The sequence below is a fragment of the Heloderma suspectum genome, chromosome 1, assembly GCF_057233095.1.
Source record: "Heloderma suspectum isolate Gila_16-S chromosome 1, 16-S_ref, whole genome shotgun sequence".
Classification (NCBI taxonomy): Eukaryota; Metazoa; Chordata; class Lepidosauria; order Squamata; family Helodermatidae; genus Heloderma; species Heloderma suspectum.
In genome coordinates, this window is record NC_139458.1 from 49,819,601 (window position 1) to 49,836,162 (window position 16,562).

General features: G+C 47.2%; 2 protein-coding genes across 7 annotated transcripts in view; one reads left to right on the plus strand and one right to left on the minus strand.

The window, feature by feature from the left end:
• Positions 1 to 10,517, plus strand: part of RPS6KL1 (ribosomal protein S6 kinase like 1) — a 16,656-nt gene extending 6,139 nt beyond the window's left edge. For 3 of the 6 annotated variants that reach the window (XM_084842204.1, XM_084842193.1, XM_084842182.1), the window contains exons 5-11: positions 641 to 688; positions 2,887 to 3,019; positions 4,905 to 5,822; positions 6,598 to 6,687; positions 6,920 to 7,002; positions 7,319 to 7,414; positions 7,589 to 10,517. In XM_084842204.1, coding sequence (XP_084698330.1) covers positions 641 to 688; positions 2,887 to 3,019; positions 4,905 to 5,822; positions 6,598 to 6,687; positions 6,920 to 7,002; positions 7,319 to 7,414; positions 7,589 to 7,702 — 1,482 coding nt within the window. In that variant the 3' untranslated portion in view covers positions 7,703 to 10,517. The remainder of the gene's footprint in view (positions 1 to 640; positions 689 to 2,886; positions 3,020 to 4,904; positions 5,823 to 6,597; positions 6,688 to 6,919; positions 7,003 to 7,318; positions 7,415 to 7,588) is intronic. The other 3 variants (XM_084842220.1, XM_084842228.1, XM_084842212.1) reach the window with 1 other exon arrangement.
• Positions 9,445 to 16,562, minus strand: part of DLST (dihydrolipoamide S-succinyltransferase) — a 40,639-nt gene continuing 33,521 nt past the window's right edge. The window contains exons 13-15 of the mRNA XM_084842241.1: positions 14,969 to 15,052; positions 13,470 to 13,637; positions 9,445 to 12,534 (exon numbers count right to left, since the gene is read on the minus strand). Coding sequence (XP_084698367.1) covers positions 12,400 to 12,534; positions 13,470 to 13,637; positions 14,969 to 15,052 — 387 coding nt within the window. The 3' untranslated portion in view covers positions 9,445 to 12,399. The remainder of the gene's footprint in view (positions 12,535 to 13,469; positions 13,638 to 14,968; positions 15,053 to 16,562) is intronic.

Below are 16,562 nucleotides of genomic sequence, written 5' to 3' on the forward strand. Positions count from 1 at the left end.
ACAGTTTATACATTTTAAAAATAAACATTTAGCAGTTGTAGCAAAAACAATTAAGAATTCTGGGGCACCTTAAAAACTAAACTACTTATTGTGACATGAGTTTTCATAGGCTAGAGCCTCATCATGACTTCATGGGCTTGATGAAGTTGGCTGCAGCCTAAGAAATATGTTAGACGCAAACTACATATTACCTTTAATACGCAGCATGCAGCCAAGTCGGTGCTTTTTTCTTACTCAAAAGTAAATGCAGGGACCTAAACCAGATCAAGACTCTAGTGTGGGGGTTGGAGGGCTTTAACTCTTTGGTCTCTGCTGGGGTCCCAGTCCAGATTGCTCCCCCACCATCATCACACCTGCAACTTGCATAGAGAAATAAAATTCCCATTGAAGTGAATGGGAGCTTTTAAAAAATACAAATTGCAGGGGTCTGTGATCGGGATTGGGACCACAATTTGGGCAAAGGTTTAAAACCCCCCTCCTATTCTACGGCCCTGATCTGATCCAGGGCCCTGCACTTACTTTTGAGTAAGGCAAAAGCTGCAGGAGGGCCTGCCTAGACTGTCTCTGAGCATTGGCAGGTTCACATAGGAGCAGGCAGTCCTCGAGACGGTGGTGATCTGTGCTTTTGTGTTGCTTGTAGGTGCAGATAGTGCAGGACCCAGCTAGTGGGGGAACCTTTATACTGAAGGTACGTGCCTCCCCCTCCCTCTCTGTCCTTTTCATTTGGCAATCCTAGGCACGGTGCCACTGCAGAGCCAACATGGCTTTGAATCCTTCTTGACTTAATTGTGCTCTCTTTGGTAATTTGTGAGACTATCACAGAGCTGAATCTGTTTGTGGAAGCTTCCAACATGTCTTGTGCTATTGAGGGATTCCTTTCCTTTTGCGTGTTCACCGTCTGTTCATCTCCTTTTAGAAGAACATAATGCATCCTTCTCTTGTATGTTCAAATATAAGCTTCCTTCCAAAGGAAGAATCCAAAGCCTTTGTGGATTAGGGCTCACGTGGAACATTCCAAATTGCTGAGAATCTTTGGTTTGTTTGCCTGATCCTATCAAGTGAATCTTTAGGGAGAACAGAGGCTATTGCCATGACAGTTAATTAATTAATTAATTTCTTATTTCTATACTGCCCAAAAGGTGAAGCTCTCCGACTTTTGACGAAAGCATCAAAATAAAAATATATATGAAGTAATTCACAGATGTATCCAACTTTCAGATTTCAGGAAGTTACTGCATCTAGCGCTCCTTGGCTTAGGGTTGACGAACCTCTGGCCCTCCAGATGTTGGTGAAATCTGACTCCCATCACCCCCAACCAGTATGGGCAATGGTCAGGGATGATGGGAGTTGTAGTCCAACATAATGTGGAGAGCTGTAGGTTCTCCACCTCTGCCTTGGATAGTTCAAGTTGTTGTATCCTAGCCTATCAGACCTCAGGAATTTTAGAAACTGATACATCTGCAAAATATTAAACTTGTACCCCTGATGCAGACGCTAAATGATGAGGTGCCTGAAATCACCTTATCTCACTTGGATTTTGGGGCTTGTTGAGCATCGATGGGACTTCCTTTGTACCCACAGGAGCGGCCTTCCAGCCCAGCATTCTGTTCCCGTAGTGGCCAACTAGATGCTTATGGGGAAACCCACAAGCAGGACATGAACACAATAGTACCTTCCCACTCGTGTTCACCAACAAATGGCATGCAGAGGCATACTGCCTCTGGTACTAGAAGTAATCTATAGCCATAATGGATAGCAGCTGTCGATAGCCTTATCCTCCATGAATATGTCTAATCCCCTTTTGAAAGCCACCCAAGGTTGTGGCCATCGCTACATCTTGTGGTAGTGAATTCCATATTCCCTGCTCATAGAAGGCACTGGGATCCAGCAGAGGCACCCTGGCTAGATGAAAAGGCTGGGGAGGTGATGTTTGCAAATGTCCCACCTTCTCCCTGCATTGTCTTTCATGGTGCTCTGGAGGGTGTCCCCTGCCCCCATGCCCTTTAGAGCAGCTTTTCAGGAACACAGGGGCTGCAGGGGGAAGGAGGAATCATGAAGATCATCTCCTTCCCCTCTTCCTCCAGTGTGAGTGGAACTCCGCTAAAGTCTAATCTGGGTCCAACCCATTGAATCTATGGAAGGGTATGCCAATATATTTCTTAATTACTTGCCTGTCCAGAAAACCGATTGGAAAAATCATGGGGCAATTGTATCCTGTAGACAGCATAGTAAGAAGCAGAGACATCACCTTGCTGACAAAGTTCCGTATAATCAAAGCTATGGTTTTCCCAGTAGCAGTGTATGACTGTGAGAGCTGGACTATAAGGAAAGCTGAGCGCCGAAGAATTGATGCCTTCGAACTGTGGTGCTGGAGAAGACTCTTACGAGTCTCCTGGACTGCAAGGATGTCAAATCAGTCCATCCTAAAGGAAATCAACCCTGACTGCTCATTGGAAGGACAGATACTGCAGCTGAAGCTCAAATATTTTGGCCACCTAATGCGAAAACTCCCTGGAAAAGACCCTGATGCTGGGAAAGACTGAAGGCAAAAGGAGAAGGGGACGGCAGAGGATGAGATGGCTAGATAGCATCACCAATGCAATGAATATGGACTTGAGCACACTCCAGGAGAGAGCGGAGGACAGGAAGGCCTGGCGTGCTATGGTCCATGGATTCACAAAGAGTCGTATATGACTGAACGACTGAACAACAACAACATGGAATAGTAGCTCTGGAGAGATCAATCCTCAACTGGATTCTATAGTTGGATGGGTAGTAAGGAAGAAGCATGGGCCCTTGCCCGGCTGGAATAGGCCTCTGGGCTTTTCTGGCCAGGGGTTGTCCAGTTGGTCAATCTACAGCTCTTGATCCCATGTTCCTTTTCAGAGCCTCCCCAAATCTCATGTGGAGACCCGTGAAAGACAGACGATCATCCCACATGGAATCCCCTTTATGGCTGAATTGTTGTGCTATTCTGTAAGTGAGGACTCCATTTTCCTCCACTTGGAACATGTGAAAGGTGAGTGTCACTGTACACCTGCTCCCATCTCCTAGCTTCATCTGGTGTAAACCTTGCATGGTTTAGAGCCAATAAGGATTATTTTGTGTGAGAGGCACAACATTTATATTTATATAAAAGAAGGCATCTAACAAATTGGAGATACCATGAGAAGTACCAGTGGGCAGCACTGAGAATTGTTGGAATAAGATGGGGCTAGCAAGGGAAAATAATGGAAGATGTAAATGCACACATGTATGGGAATAAGTTACTTGTGTTCGTGACCCAAATAACCCTCCGAGATGTCTCCAGTACTGGCCTGATCCAGCTGCTTCAAAGGAAGATAGAAGAATCAACTTACAGAACAATCCTATGAGGGTGCAGAGAAAACACCACTTTCTAAGCTCTATTGGTGTGTGTGTGTCCATTTGGATGATTGTTATTGACAACAAGAGGGGAGATCACTATGCCAGCTCCAGGGCTGCAATAGTTTCTCTAATCAGGTGCATGCTGGTGGAATGAGGTGGCTTTGCATTCTGTGGATCCAAGGTCTCCCCCAATCCACCCCAGGAATGGCCCCAGCCCTAATGCCATTGAAACATAGCTGATGGTAAATATATGCAGGCAGAGCTTTCTGCGACAATATTTGGGGTTCCTGGGAGCTCCTCTGTGGAGCAAGTGCTGCCCTGCCTCTGGAGCTCGTCTCCACCAGCGGAGCAGCTCTTCTGCAGGATCCGTCAGCTTGTCAGAGACCAGTGGCCTAAGAAGATAACTGACCTGTAAACCAACGTTCCCTTCAGAAACTGGGGTGTGGGGTAGGATTCTTGTGTCGACATATGTGTCAAGCAAAAGGGTGTTGCAGTAGCTGGAACACAGCATCAGCTACCTCCAACACGGGGTTAGATCCAGGATCTGCCTTCCATGGACAGAAGGGCTCTGCTCCACCTAATTTTGGGGGATCCACTGCACCACAGCTCACCCCATTTAGCAGGGTTTCCCCAAACCTCTATGTAGCATTTTCAGGGAGCAGGAGGTACAGGGAGGTCAGTTTCCAGCAGCCCAGTTGTATGCACCTAAATATGGATCCAGCTCAAAATGTTTGGCTGCACTCCAACCTTAATGGGGCTAGGGCAGAATAGGATGAAAAATGACCAAATATGCAAGTTGCTGACATGTTGAAAATATTAGACAGTAATACGCACAGGACTTGTAGGTCTCCTCCAGAGCAGCCTCACAAGTTATTTGAATATAACATTAGAGCTAGCCAATACAGGTGAAGATTCTTTGATTGTGTAGTTATGAGTGCGGGCTCTGTGTTTGCAGTATAGACAATTCTTGTAATGTCTTGTCCCTCAGTTCATAGTAATTTGTTGTACATATTTTTGTAGGTCAACCACTGCATGCTTGTTAACATGAAGGCATTAGGCATGCAGTGTCTTGCTAGGCATGTCTGAACTGTCTGGGGAGTTGCCCTGTGGGACCCAACATGGTTTAGACTTCAGACCAGCCTTCTCCAGGTTGGGGAAGACTGATTTAGATCATTCCTCTTATCAGACTGACTGCAGAGATAACAGTAGGTTAACAAAGGTTTGAGTGGCACATAATTTTTCTTCATGTAGGAACAGGGTTGGGAACAGAGCTTTTCATTAATTCTGCCTGAAAAAATAATTTTCGCTGTGCAACTTGAAAGCTTGCCATCTTATGCACCCAGTTGAACTAAGTCAGTAAAAAAGATCTGAACCTCTTTGGATTCTCTGTCTTCTCTCCCAGTGTTAATCTCCACAACCTGGTATTGAGCTAGCAGGCAACTGCAGTGGCAGAAATAACGGATGAGGAGGCTTAGCTGTTAGGGACCAGGAGATGAAATGTTTCCAGTAGCCATTCTTCTTCCTTCCCTTTCCCACAGGGGGGACCCTCTGGTTCCATCTTTGCTCACAGCCTCGTTTCCAGTGCAATGCTTCTGACCGTTCCCGTATGTTCAGCCCAAAGCTCAGCGTGGCTTCGGGGCAAAGCAGTGAGGAAGGCTTCATCAGAAACCCTCAAGAAGCTGATCCTACGTCCCAGCAGAGCTGCCGCATCTACCACGAGAACAGTGTTGGCCCAATCCCTACTCAAGTAAATCACTACCTGTTGAGACGTGATGACCACAGGCGGCATATGGGACTTGCCACTGGGCCATGGGAAGTTACTGCAGGAAAGGATTTAAGCACAACACATGCTTTGTTTGGTGCTACAGAATCGGATTTGAAACCAGTGCCTCAGAGACATAGCCAGTTGGTCAGCCAGGGTCTGATTTCTCAGTCACGGGACTCATTTACTGCAATTGATGATATTGACAGCACACCTGAGAGGGCCACCCCTCAGCGCAAACCAAAACTACAAACGGGTGAGAGATGTAGTCAGTCTCAGCTGAAGGCAGCAAGAGGATGCAACGTGTCAAAGACAGAAACACCATGTCGGCAGATGCCTACGCTTGCACATTCCCCGGCATCTCTCCTAGGACAAAGACAGACATATCCTCTCCTGCAGAGCCACTGCAGTCAGGAGAATCAATGGGAGATGGCACAAATTAGAGATGAAGGGAGCTTTGTACAGGAAGAGTTGATTCTTGCTCACAAACAGCACAAAAGCCTGCTGCCATCAGGGCAATATGGGTTTCCTATACAACAGACTGCCCAAAGGCATGGCTCTGGAACCTGGAATATAGAGGAGGATCAGATCCAAATTTGGGCAGCCCAACTGATCTTGGCTCTGGAGGGTCTCCACCAACAGGGGGTCCTATGCCAGGATCTTAACCCACGAAACCTGCTGCTAGATGATACTGGTAAGTTTCTCTTGAGAAGGGGGTGGACAGCTTTAGTCCAGGGCTGGGAACCTGTGGCTGTCCAGATGTTGGGTCACAGCTCCCATCATCCCTGGCCATTGGCCATGATGGCTGAAGCTGATGGGAGTTGGGAGCCCAACATCTGGAGACCTACAGGTGCACCACCCCTGCTTTTGTCCCTCATCTAGGGTAGTTGTAGCATTTAGCTTCATTGGAAAGAACATTCCTCTTCCCTCTCCTTGAGCTTTGTAGCACAACAGAACAAAATTGCCCACTATTGTAGCTCTCCCAAACTGGTGCCCTCCAAATGTTTTGGAGGCCAACCCCCATTAGCTCAGCCAGCATGGCCAGTGGTCTGGAATGCTGAGATTTGTACTATTGTATGCACAGTGAGGTTATTGGTATTGGACCATGTTCGACAAGAGGACTATCTGGCACGGTCTCTTTCCTTAGTCTCCTAAAGGTCATCTTTGAATTTACAGCATATATTGTTGTTTAGTAAAACAGGCACCAGAGATCTAGACTTTTGAGACTTCCAAATCAAACTTGGCAGGTTTTAGGCAGTGGGGTATGGGGGATAGTTCACCATTCCACAACCTGAAGTTTCACCTCTGGTGCTATTTTGCTTCTGTAATCAGACACCACCACTACTTTCAGAGCAAAGCTGCAAAACCATCAGCTAGAGAGGCAAGCAACAGAAATGTGAATAGGGCTTCTGATACCTGCTGTACTTCTTGGCACTGCGTAACCTCTTGACATTCTCGTGGGTTTATAGGCCACATCCGTCTCACATACTTCGGCCAATGGAGTGAGGTAGAGCGACAGTGTTGCAACCAGGCCCTGGAAGATTTATACTGTGCTCCAGGTAAGGGATGGACCATCTGTTTTCACTTTGTTCTCTGCAGCTTGGACGAGGGGCTGATGGGGAGGTAGGTATCTCCCACCCCCCTTGACATGCAAGCAGAAACCCCCTTTTTGCTGTGAATGCAGCCTGTTTGTAGTCTTCACGCAGGCTGCTACAGAGGCAGGCGAGGGTTTCCAGCATCATGGTTTTTCAACATCTTTCTGCTTTGTAATTCATGTTCTTTTCTCTGCAGAAGTGGGTGGAATTTCTGAGCTGACAGAAGCCTGTGACTGGTGGAGTTTTGGTGCACTGCTCTATGAGTTGCTTAGTGGAACAGTGAGTAGTCTGACATTCTGATACATCTAGAGGGGCAGTCTAATACTGAGAATCCAGGAAAGGTGGTGGTGCTAGGTAAGACTTCTCAATGTGGGAAGTGTAACATCAGTGATTATGACTAGGTGCACGACTGCCTGCATTTTAGGCTTAATATCTTCCACTTCCTTGTTAAGTATTTAACATGTATTGACAGAGTCACCGTGTTTCCCTACATGAGTAGCGTGGCAAACTGGGTGGTTTTCAAGACACTACCCCCTCAGCCTTGACAGCCTTTGCTGCAGAACATCATTTCTAACTTGCTTTATTTCTCTCTCAGTCTTTAGCACAGAATCACCCCTCAGGGATTCATCCTCACACCCAGCTCCACCTTCCAGAGAAGCTCAGCCAGTCTGCTTCCTCCTTGCTCTCAGAGGTGAGGCTGCTGCCCCCCTAGTACAAAGGATGGGAAAGTAACTAGAACAGCCTTCCCACACCTGGTGCATTCTAGACATGTTGTATTACAACCCCCATCATTCCTAGCCTGGGCTAGGACAGGCTTCTTTTTATAACTGGGAGCTTGACCTACCCTCCCTCTCATTCTTTTCAGCTGCTGCAGTATGATCCCAAGCAACGTTTGGGTGCTGGAGAAGATGGAGTGAGCAGGATCAAGTCACACCCTTTCTTCAGCACTATTCAGTGGACCAAGCTGGTTGCATACTAAGAACTGTACAAGAAATGGGGTGGGGAAGGGCCACACTGCCAAAATGTAACACCCAGCAGTTTTTTCTGCTGGAGTGTGCCCTTGCTGGATGATGCAAACCCTTTCAAAAGCACCTGCCCCCTGGTAAAGTGTCCTGGGCCCGATGAACCTGGGTGGTGCTAGCAGTACTGTCGTTCACGGGGAAATCTATAGAGCTGGGCCAGGTCCTGATTTTTCAGCCTTGAGTTGCTCTTATTCTGGTTTCGAAGCTCTCTCTCACTAGTAGCTGCAGGGGATTGGGTTAGGCATTAGAAGAGCATTTACATCCCTGGACCTACTGTCAAAGAATCCTAGCCCAAGTAAGATTGTATTTGTGTAAAGGCATGTCTAATGCCAAATATTGGGGGGCCCTATTTGGTACTCCCTGAGGAATGTAAGTAGGGTCTCATCATTTCTTACTCTACATAATAGGCTTCCTCAAACCAGACATGGTCCAAAGGGGTAGCTTTCTCCCCCACCAAGCTTCTACTTGCTTGCACCCCCATCCCTTGTTGAGCTCACTTTCCAGTGCTTCCTCTAATCTTTCCTTGCCCTACAGTTGTATCTGTCCCATTACTTCTCACACCTGTCTTCCCTTATTTTAACCTTCAAGCATTTTGCAACTGCACAAGCATGACCCATCTCAGCTTACTGGTGCATTTCTGCTAAAGTTCCACTAGATGGATGTCTTGGGTAACAATCTATGTATTTCATAGATTGCATGGGCACCCTCTACACTGTGCTTCTTCTGCAGAATGAAGACAAGTTATTACTGAGAGAGAAAGTAAGCAAAAGGCTCTTCTTGTGACCCCTTTGCTGTAGAACTTCCATTTTCTTGTCCATGAATGATTTAAAATCCAATAAAAGGATTATAGCACAACTCGGCACTTGTGTGAATCTTCAGAGATGTTACCAGCTGTCTCAGCTGAGGTTCCTATGCAAGGGCCTAGTTTGGGTTCCACAGCAGAGCCATCCCAACATTATGGACACAGCAAGTAGCCTCCATGCAGGAGGGGCCTGAAGTACTGGAAACAGCAGGCCAATCAAGGAACGCGTGGTTTTAGGGATGGTTTCTGGCACAAAATGTCTACATTGCAGTGCCTGCAGAATTGTTGCGCAGGCTGTAGGTGCACTCCTGTGTTTGGGCAAAGGTGCAAGGCAGTGTCCTGCACAAAGCAACCAAAAATCTTAAGTGGGCCCTATCTACATTCTCGAGAGATCCAACTTGGAGGGATCTCTGGTTAGGTTTTTCAACCATCCTGAAAACTGTTCTCACTCTGCAATGAAGTGACATCAACCTTCAACCTTATTCCAAATGCTGAACAGTAAGGCAGTTATAGTACATTTTTCAGCAACACTTAAGTCTTCCTGCCTACAACTCTGTACCCTTCTTTCACACACACTTCAGCCTACATGGAACTGCTTTATGTCCTAGTCTAGTCTAGCTAAATCTCAATAGGTAGATTACATATTAATGATCTAGGTCCCTTTTCTCTTTACATAGCTTGAGTGGATTTTGATGCTGTTGCAGTAGCTATTTTTGATAGCAGTCAGTACAGGAAGAGGCAATCCATTTTTATATTTAAACAGAAAAGCAGTTTGCATCTTTAGCAGCATCACAAATTAGGCCAAAAGGAACTGTAAAGAAATCCCCAGTGAACATATATAGCTTTGCTAGATAATGGACACAAGACAACTACAGTTGCTGACTTTTAACTTGAAACCCTTTCAGGGACCCACCAACATCACAGTTGTATGGCAGGGTCGGGGAACCTGTGGCCCTCCAGATGTTGGACTACGACTCATTGGCCGTGCTGGCTGGAGTTGACAGTTGAACTCCAACATCTGGAGAGCTACAGCTTTCCCACCCCTGCTGTACTGTATCATTTCAGGCTGCGTTGCCCAACATTTTCCCCACCAAGAGGTTGTTCATTAAGACATGTCGGATGCCCATGTTTTCTCTCAATGTGTTCCTCAGACTGTCAGTACCACTACTGCAAGGGTGGGGAGCATTGTAGCCCTCCACAGATTGCTGGACTCCTAACTCCCAGGTAGCATAGCTACTGAGTGTTGTAGTCCATCATCTGGAAGGCTACAGGTTCCCCCCATCCCTAAAGTGTGTTTCCTTTTTCCTCACGAGGTGCTTCTGGGTGAGGACATCTTTTCTAATCATCCCACTGAGACTTTTGAGAATGACAGAAGATGGCAGGATAGCACACATGCCAAATGCCAGCCACCTCTCTTCTATAGTACAGACATACAGTGAACTATTACATCTACTCTGTGCTTTAGTTAGAAGCACAGCTACTGCAGTATACAGACACCTGCAATATACAGGTACCTGCAAAACGCAACAGCTCCAATCCAACCCACTTAAGAGCTGAAAGCACTTCTACATTAGTCCCTGCCCTGATGAACACATTTCCTTCCAACAGCAGCCCCACAGAGAGCCTCCAAACTTGGGGAAGAGAAGCTGAGAGGGGTGCATGCATGCAAAGAGCACCACAGACAGTGCTGTGAGTTCTAGCCAATGCTAAGAGAACACACAAATGTATAAACTGCAAGAATTGTCCCAATAGCAGCTTCCTCCATACTGAGAATTCCATCAGCTTCATGTTAGTAGTCTCAGACTAACTTGATCCCTGCATCACAGCATTTTCAATTTTACCATGGAAAAATTAGGGTGGGCCTGTATTTCAAACTAATCTTTTAAATGTCCCACATTTATGCTAGGATGGCTTTCAAAGCAGTTTACACACTGTCTTACAACACTCTTTTAATGAAATAATAAAAACAGTGTAGCTACAAAACTTCCTCTATCGTCAATAAACCTCTCACCAAAAGCTCAGGGAAACAGGACAGGCTTTGCCCATTGTCTGAAAGATAACAAATTTGCTATAGCCATCTTTGTTATGACAGCCCCTTCAGAGATCCCAAGCACTTTTGTGAATCTAGTTAACATTCCTTATGGGGTCAGCCATAAAATTTAGAATGCTTTTACAAAGAATGTAAGCATATCCTAAACTTTCCCACAGAATAGAAAACCCTGTGCTGCAGAGACTTAAGTCATGATTTGCTGTCACATTTGAACCAGGCAAACTATGGTTTATATGCAAACCATGATGGCAAATTAATTTGAACTGGGTTTAAGGTTTTTCTTGGTTTCAGTGTAATGGTAAATTATGGTTCGCTGCTAAGCCAGAAACAAGAGAGGGAATCAGAACAAGAGGACATTTGTTCACATAGCACCAATGATTTGCTGTATACATGAATTGACCAAGAATGAGGCAGCTCACATGACACACTGGCAATTCTCCTCCCAGCAGCAAGGTATCAAGACTTTATTTCCTCCACTAAGAACTAGAGGGGCCAGGATAAATTCAGTTCACATCCCCTTCCTTTTGCTTCTAAGCAACTGAAACACCTTTCGAGTTTAACACCATCACATTCCTACTTTAAAACCTGTCCCCCACCCGCATTTCATTCAACTTTCATTCTCACACACGCACGCAAATAATGTCCTTGTTTTATTTTGTTTAAAATCTGTTGTGTTAAATATTTTAATTACAAGTTCTGTGCGGCAGACGCAAGTAATAAACCCTGCAGGCACTAGCAACCCTTTCACTCAACAATACATGCGCACGCTATTGTGCTAAGGGAATGTCCCCATGAACCAGCAGTCTTGGGTCAGGATACATGCCACACACGACAATCTAGTCCCAACCCACGTTACAGGACAATCTGGCCAAACCATTGCAGACAAAAAGTTGATGAAGCCATCCTCTGAGGATTAGACGGGATGCAGGACAACTGCAGAGGGTTATTACCTCCCCCTATTCCCCAGCAACCAGTCAACTTGAACTGGTCTTGATAGTCAGAAGGGACACCAATTCTGCCATACTAGAGGTCAGAATGAGAGAAACAGTTCTTACCCTTTCCCCACTTGGAGTAGTTACTACCACATTTTTGCTCTTGAAGGGATGGGATGGAGGAGGGTCCCTGAAAACAATCCTTAGATTTGCCTCTCAGCTAGTAATACAGGGTGTATAAAATGTCTGGGGAGGCAAGCAACGCCTGGAAGTGCCTCACCCCTGCCAAGGTAAAAAAACACAAAAAAAATCACATGAGGTGGCTGGAGTAAAGATGTACTCCCCATTACTGGAGGTGTATAAGATCAGGCATGGCAACAGAGTCACCTTAGAGGACCCCAGGCTAGCTTCCTTATGCAAGAAAGCTAGAGCCTTCAATTTGAGCAGAGACCCAGCAGCAACCTTTCCCTTTTCCGGCAGCCTCCTTGGGTGATAATTAAAGCTGAAATTCTGTGCAAGACCAGCTTGAGAGGGGAGCTCTACCTAAGCAGCAGGTAGCTTCTGTTCCCTTGAGATATTGGAAAGAGAGACAAGGTTAGATCTATTTGGAGTGAGGAGGGGGGAAACGGTAGGCTATGTCTGAACAGGCCATGACCTCTGCTTGTGTGTCCTGGGAAGAAAGTGAACCATCTTTGGAAGAGGCAGAAAAGGTGGGTGGCACACTACCCTCAGGGTTCCTTTCAAAGCACCTCCTGCCACTAGGGAGGAGGAGGAGACTGGAATGAAGCCCTGCTGATTTCTGAATGTCCTCTGTCTGCTGGTGCTGTCACCTTGCTCTACTGGAGGGGGGGAGGGATGTGCTGTTGCCCTTTACAGGTCAAGCAGCAGCACACGAGGATCTTCCACTACGGCCTTGATCTTGCGCAGGAAAGTCACTGCCTCTCTACCATCAATCAATCGGTGATCATATGTCAGGGCGACAAACATCATTGGCCGCACCTCAGCCTAAAAAAAGAGAAATGCCATAGTTAAAACTGAGCATTTTCTTTGGCACTCACCTTAATTTTCTGTCTCAAGGCCTAGGCAAGTAACATTTTAAACCAACTTCACATAGTCCAGTTGCCCTGGCATAAGCAAGAAAGCATCCCTCAAAGATACGTAGATATCCCTGAACTAGAGTTTACTTCTGTTAAAGAATTTGGGGGGTTATTGCATACAAACCCTTCTAACCCCCTCCTGCATGTACACCCCTGGATTAGAACTCAGAATCTGTTCCCAAATATCCCTCTATCTTTTCTGAGGAATTTCACAGGAGTCAAAGTTTCAAACCGGTGGACCTTTTCTACTGTACTTGGCAGGGGTCCTGGTTAAGGCTATCCTACTTTCTCCTCCTTTCAACTAGACTAAAGGGCCGTTTAAAAGTTATTATAGCCATGTTGGTGAAACTTTGCCATGAGCAGGTCCAGCATGCATACAGTAATGTTTAAAAAACCTGTCCGCTTAGTTGGGTCTTTTAGAAGTCCCCCCAGCAGGGCAGGAGCCAGTTATGAAAAAGTGGCTCCCCAGTGGCAGGGATGGAGATTTTCTGGACCATGGGCTGGATTTGGTCCCCAAGCAACCATCCTTCTCATGGATCCCACCCCATCTTGAATGCCCCTCCCTGATGCCCTGCCCTTCTCTTCTGTGCGGCAGACGAGAAAGGAGTGGGGGTAGGAGAGTGACTGAGCTGTGGCCCGATGGAGGTTTCCTTGAGGCTGTGGCTCAGTCAGCTTCGCTCCTTCTTCAATTGGGGAATAGGAGCGAAGCTGGCATGGGATGCTTTGAGGAATGGCTCCTTAAGGCAGTGGCTGAGTTTGCTTTGCCTGCCACTTGCCAGCTGCCAGGGTGGTGTTTAAATGCCCCTTAGCCAGGTCCCTCAGGACCTTCCATACAGTACATACTTTGCCTCCAACAGCAACAGGCCTATCAAAGATGCCGTGCATGCCCAAGATAGCAGACTGAGGGGGGTTGATGATAGGCGTTCCAAAAAGGGACCCAAATACACCGCCGTTACTGATGGTGAATGTTCCGCCATCCATATCCTCAATGGCCAGCTCATTCTTGCGGGCCTGAAATGAGAGAAAACAGGAACTTTAACAATTACTTAAGCTGAGATACATGGAGGAGGGTCAGGAGAGAGAAAACAACATGCTGGTTCCCAACTTTCAACGTTACTAGAATGTGGACACCTCGGATAGGTCTCCCTACTAGACCAAAGGTGATGTGTTCTCTGCCAATCTACAGTGGCTAGAAAAAATATTATTAAAGGGGCAGTCCCTTAAAGTTCACAGTTTCAGGATATAGAAACATTACTTTCAAGGTCGAAGGAGCTATCAAATTTAGAACAGTCAAAACTCAAGATAAGAGGGAGTAATAACTGTGTGTTCAGGCAGGTTAAGACTGTAACAGAAGGTGCCTTTTCCAATGCAGGGCATATAGACTAGCAATTCCAAGGAAGATGAGACAGACCCTATTTTACACTACCTAGCATATCATTCATGAGCATGCAAAGAAGGAACAAAGGCATGCTTGGTTACAGTGCTTGAGAGGAGATTATTATTCTCACTCCTAATCTCACCACCATATAAAGTGATGTATCCAAGACAAGACAAAGCATGATTAATTTGTGTCTCTTCTAGCACCTATTCATACTCTCTTGAGAAGGCACTCCTCATACTGTTGAGAAATGCAAATCTAACCTGTTTTCATACCATCAGAAGTTACCATAATCATCAAGATGTTTTTTGTCCAATGCAACCAGTTGCGGTGATGGCCACTAGCTCTGATAGATGGCTTTTAAAAAGGTAGATCTATCCTCCACAAGGATCGATCCTTGTCTGTCAACAGCTATCCACCATGACCTCTCAATGGAAGCACCATGCTTCAAGGCACTATACGTCAGAATACCAGATGGTGGGTCTGCAGACATCTGGGTCTGGCAGGGCCAGATTAACTCCGGGGCATGACAGTGGATGGCTGTTGCTGGTGTGCCCTGCTTGTAGGCTCCCCGGAGGCATCTGCCTGAATACTGTTTGAAACAGAATGCTGGCCTAGATGGATTGTTGTTATGATCTAGTGGGGGACCTATCCTCAAACTTTAAGGCCTCTGAAAGTAGAGACTCTACAGATGCATTGCTTTAGCTCAGTTTTCCCCAAACTGGTTCCCTCCAGATGTGTTGTGCTGCAACTTCCATAATTTCCCTTGTTGGCTGGGAATGATGGAAGCTGCACTCCAACACATCTGGAGGGCACCAAGTTGAGGAAGGCTGCTTTCCATTTTTTGAAATTGCTGAACCAGATCCTTTATCCTGCCATCCTCTCCATTCCCCACAAGAAAGCTGTGTGTGCACTCCCATTTTGTTTTCAGCCTTGGGATCCCCTCACACTCATCACCCATTACCTTTTCTCCCAGCTCATTGATTGCTCGCTCAATATCCGCAAAGTTCATTGTTTCTACATTTCTGATGACAGGGACCACAAGACCCTATAGGCAAGAAAAAACTTTGAGTCAAACACAACATCCACAACATCCTAAAGCATTACAACAACAGCCAATGAAGGAGTAAGCTGTCACTAGGCAGAGTGATTTATCTGCAGAGCCAGGGCCTGCAGGAGAAGCTACCACCACCCGGGGAAGAGGTGTGCCTGCTGCTGCTGCCGCCGCTGCCACCACCAACACCAGTCCTTCCCTGTGGACTTCTGCCTGGTGTACTACCAGTCCCTGCAGGACCAGGCCCCCAGGTACTGAGCCAGCTGTGCTGTTTCCACCTGCCCTTTCCTGGAGGGGCTACATAAACTGGCTGGCTGAGGTGGCCTGGGAGAGCCAGGGCCTGCAGAAGCTACCACCACCCCGGGAAGAGGCATGCCTGCTGCTGCTGCGCCACCGCCACTATCACCACCATGGACTCCTGCTTGGCAGTATTTTTAAAGGAGATTCAAAATTTTTTTTAAAAAAAATTTCTGGGGGGTTCTGTTGTGTCTTTAGGGGTCGGTAGCCTGCCTGATAGGCGGGAGCGAAGGGGCATGTGTTCACCTGATGGAGGCAGTGGGGGGAGCGTTGGGGGCCAGAACATACCGAGGCTGGGTGGCAGGCGCTGGCGGAGCACTGGGGGCAGGCCATGCCAGGCAAGGAGAACAAGGGGGAGATCTGTAATATCTGTCCCCTGCTCCAGGCCTGTCCAGAGCCAAAGGATGGCTGGGGGAGGCGTGACTCCACCTTCTGGCCTTCGTTTGCTGCTCTGCAATGCCAGGTCGGTTACCCAGAAAACCTCCCCCAACCATGACATGATCCTGGATGAGGGTGCAGACCTGGCATGTATTATGGAGACCTGGCTGGCTGAGGTCGCTGCTCCAACCCTTGCAGCTATGTGTCCAGCTGGATTTTCGTATGCACAGCAGCCGAGGGCTGGGGCTTGGGGAGGGGAAGTGGCTGTTATCTACCGAGAGTCCTTGGTCTTCGCCAGACCCCCTCTCCGGGAGACCAAGGTTGCTGAGTGCATGTACTGAAGGTTGGGCCTGAAGGGCAGTCTGGGGATTCTGCTCATGTACTGTCCACCCTGCTGCACGACTGACTCCCTGGCCGAGGTGCTTGAGGTGGTCTCTGATGTGCGTGTGCAGTCTCCTAACTTATTAGTGTTGGGGGACTTCAACGTACATTCAGAGGCCATCCTCACAGGAGCACCTTGGGACTTCATGGAGACCATGGCTTCCTGGGAGCTGCACCATATTCCAACTGGGCCCACCCATGTAGCCAGACATGCACTAGACCTTGTGCTTGTTTCTGGGGAAGCGGGGAGTGATCTGGAAGTCGGGAGTATATCCACCACCCCCTTGTCATGGTCAGATCGCTATCTGGTGATGTTAGACTTCTTGGTTCCACAACCCCTCTGCAGGGGTGGAGGACCCATTAAAATGGTCCGCCCCAGGCATCTTATGGACCCGAATGGATTCCTGAATGCGCTTCGGGATTCTCTGGAGCATGCCAATGGCCACTC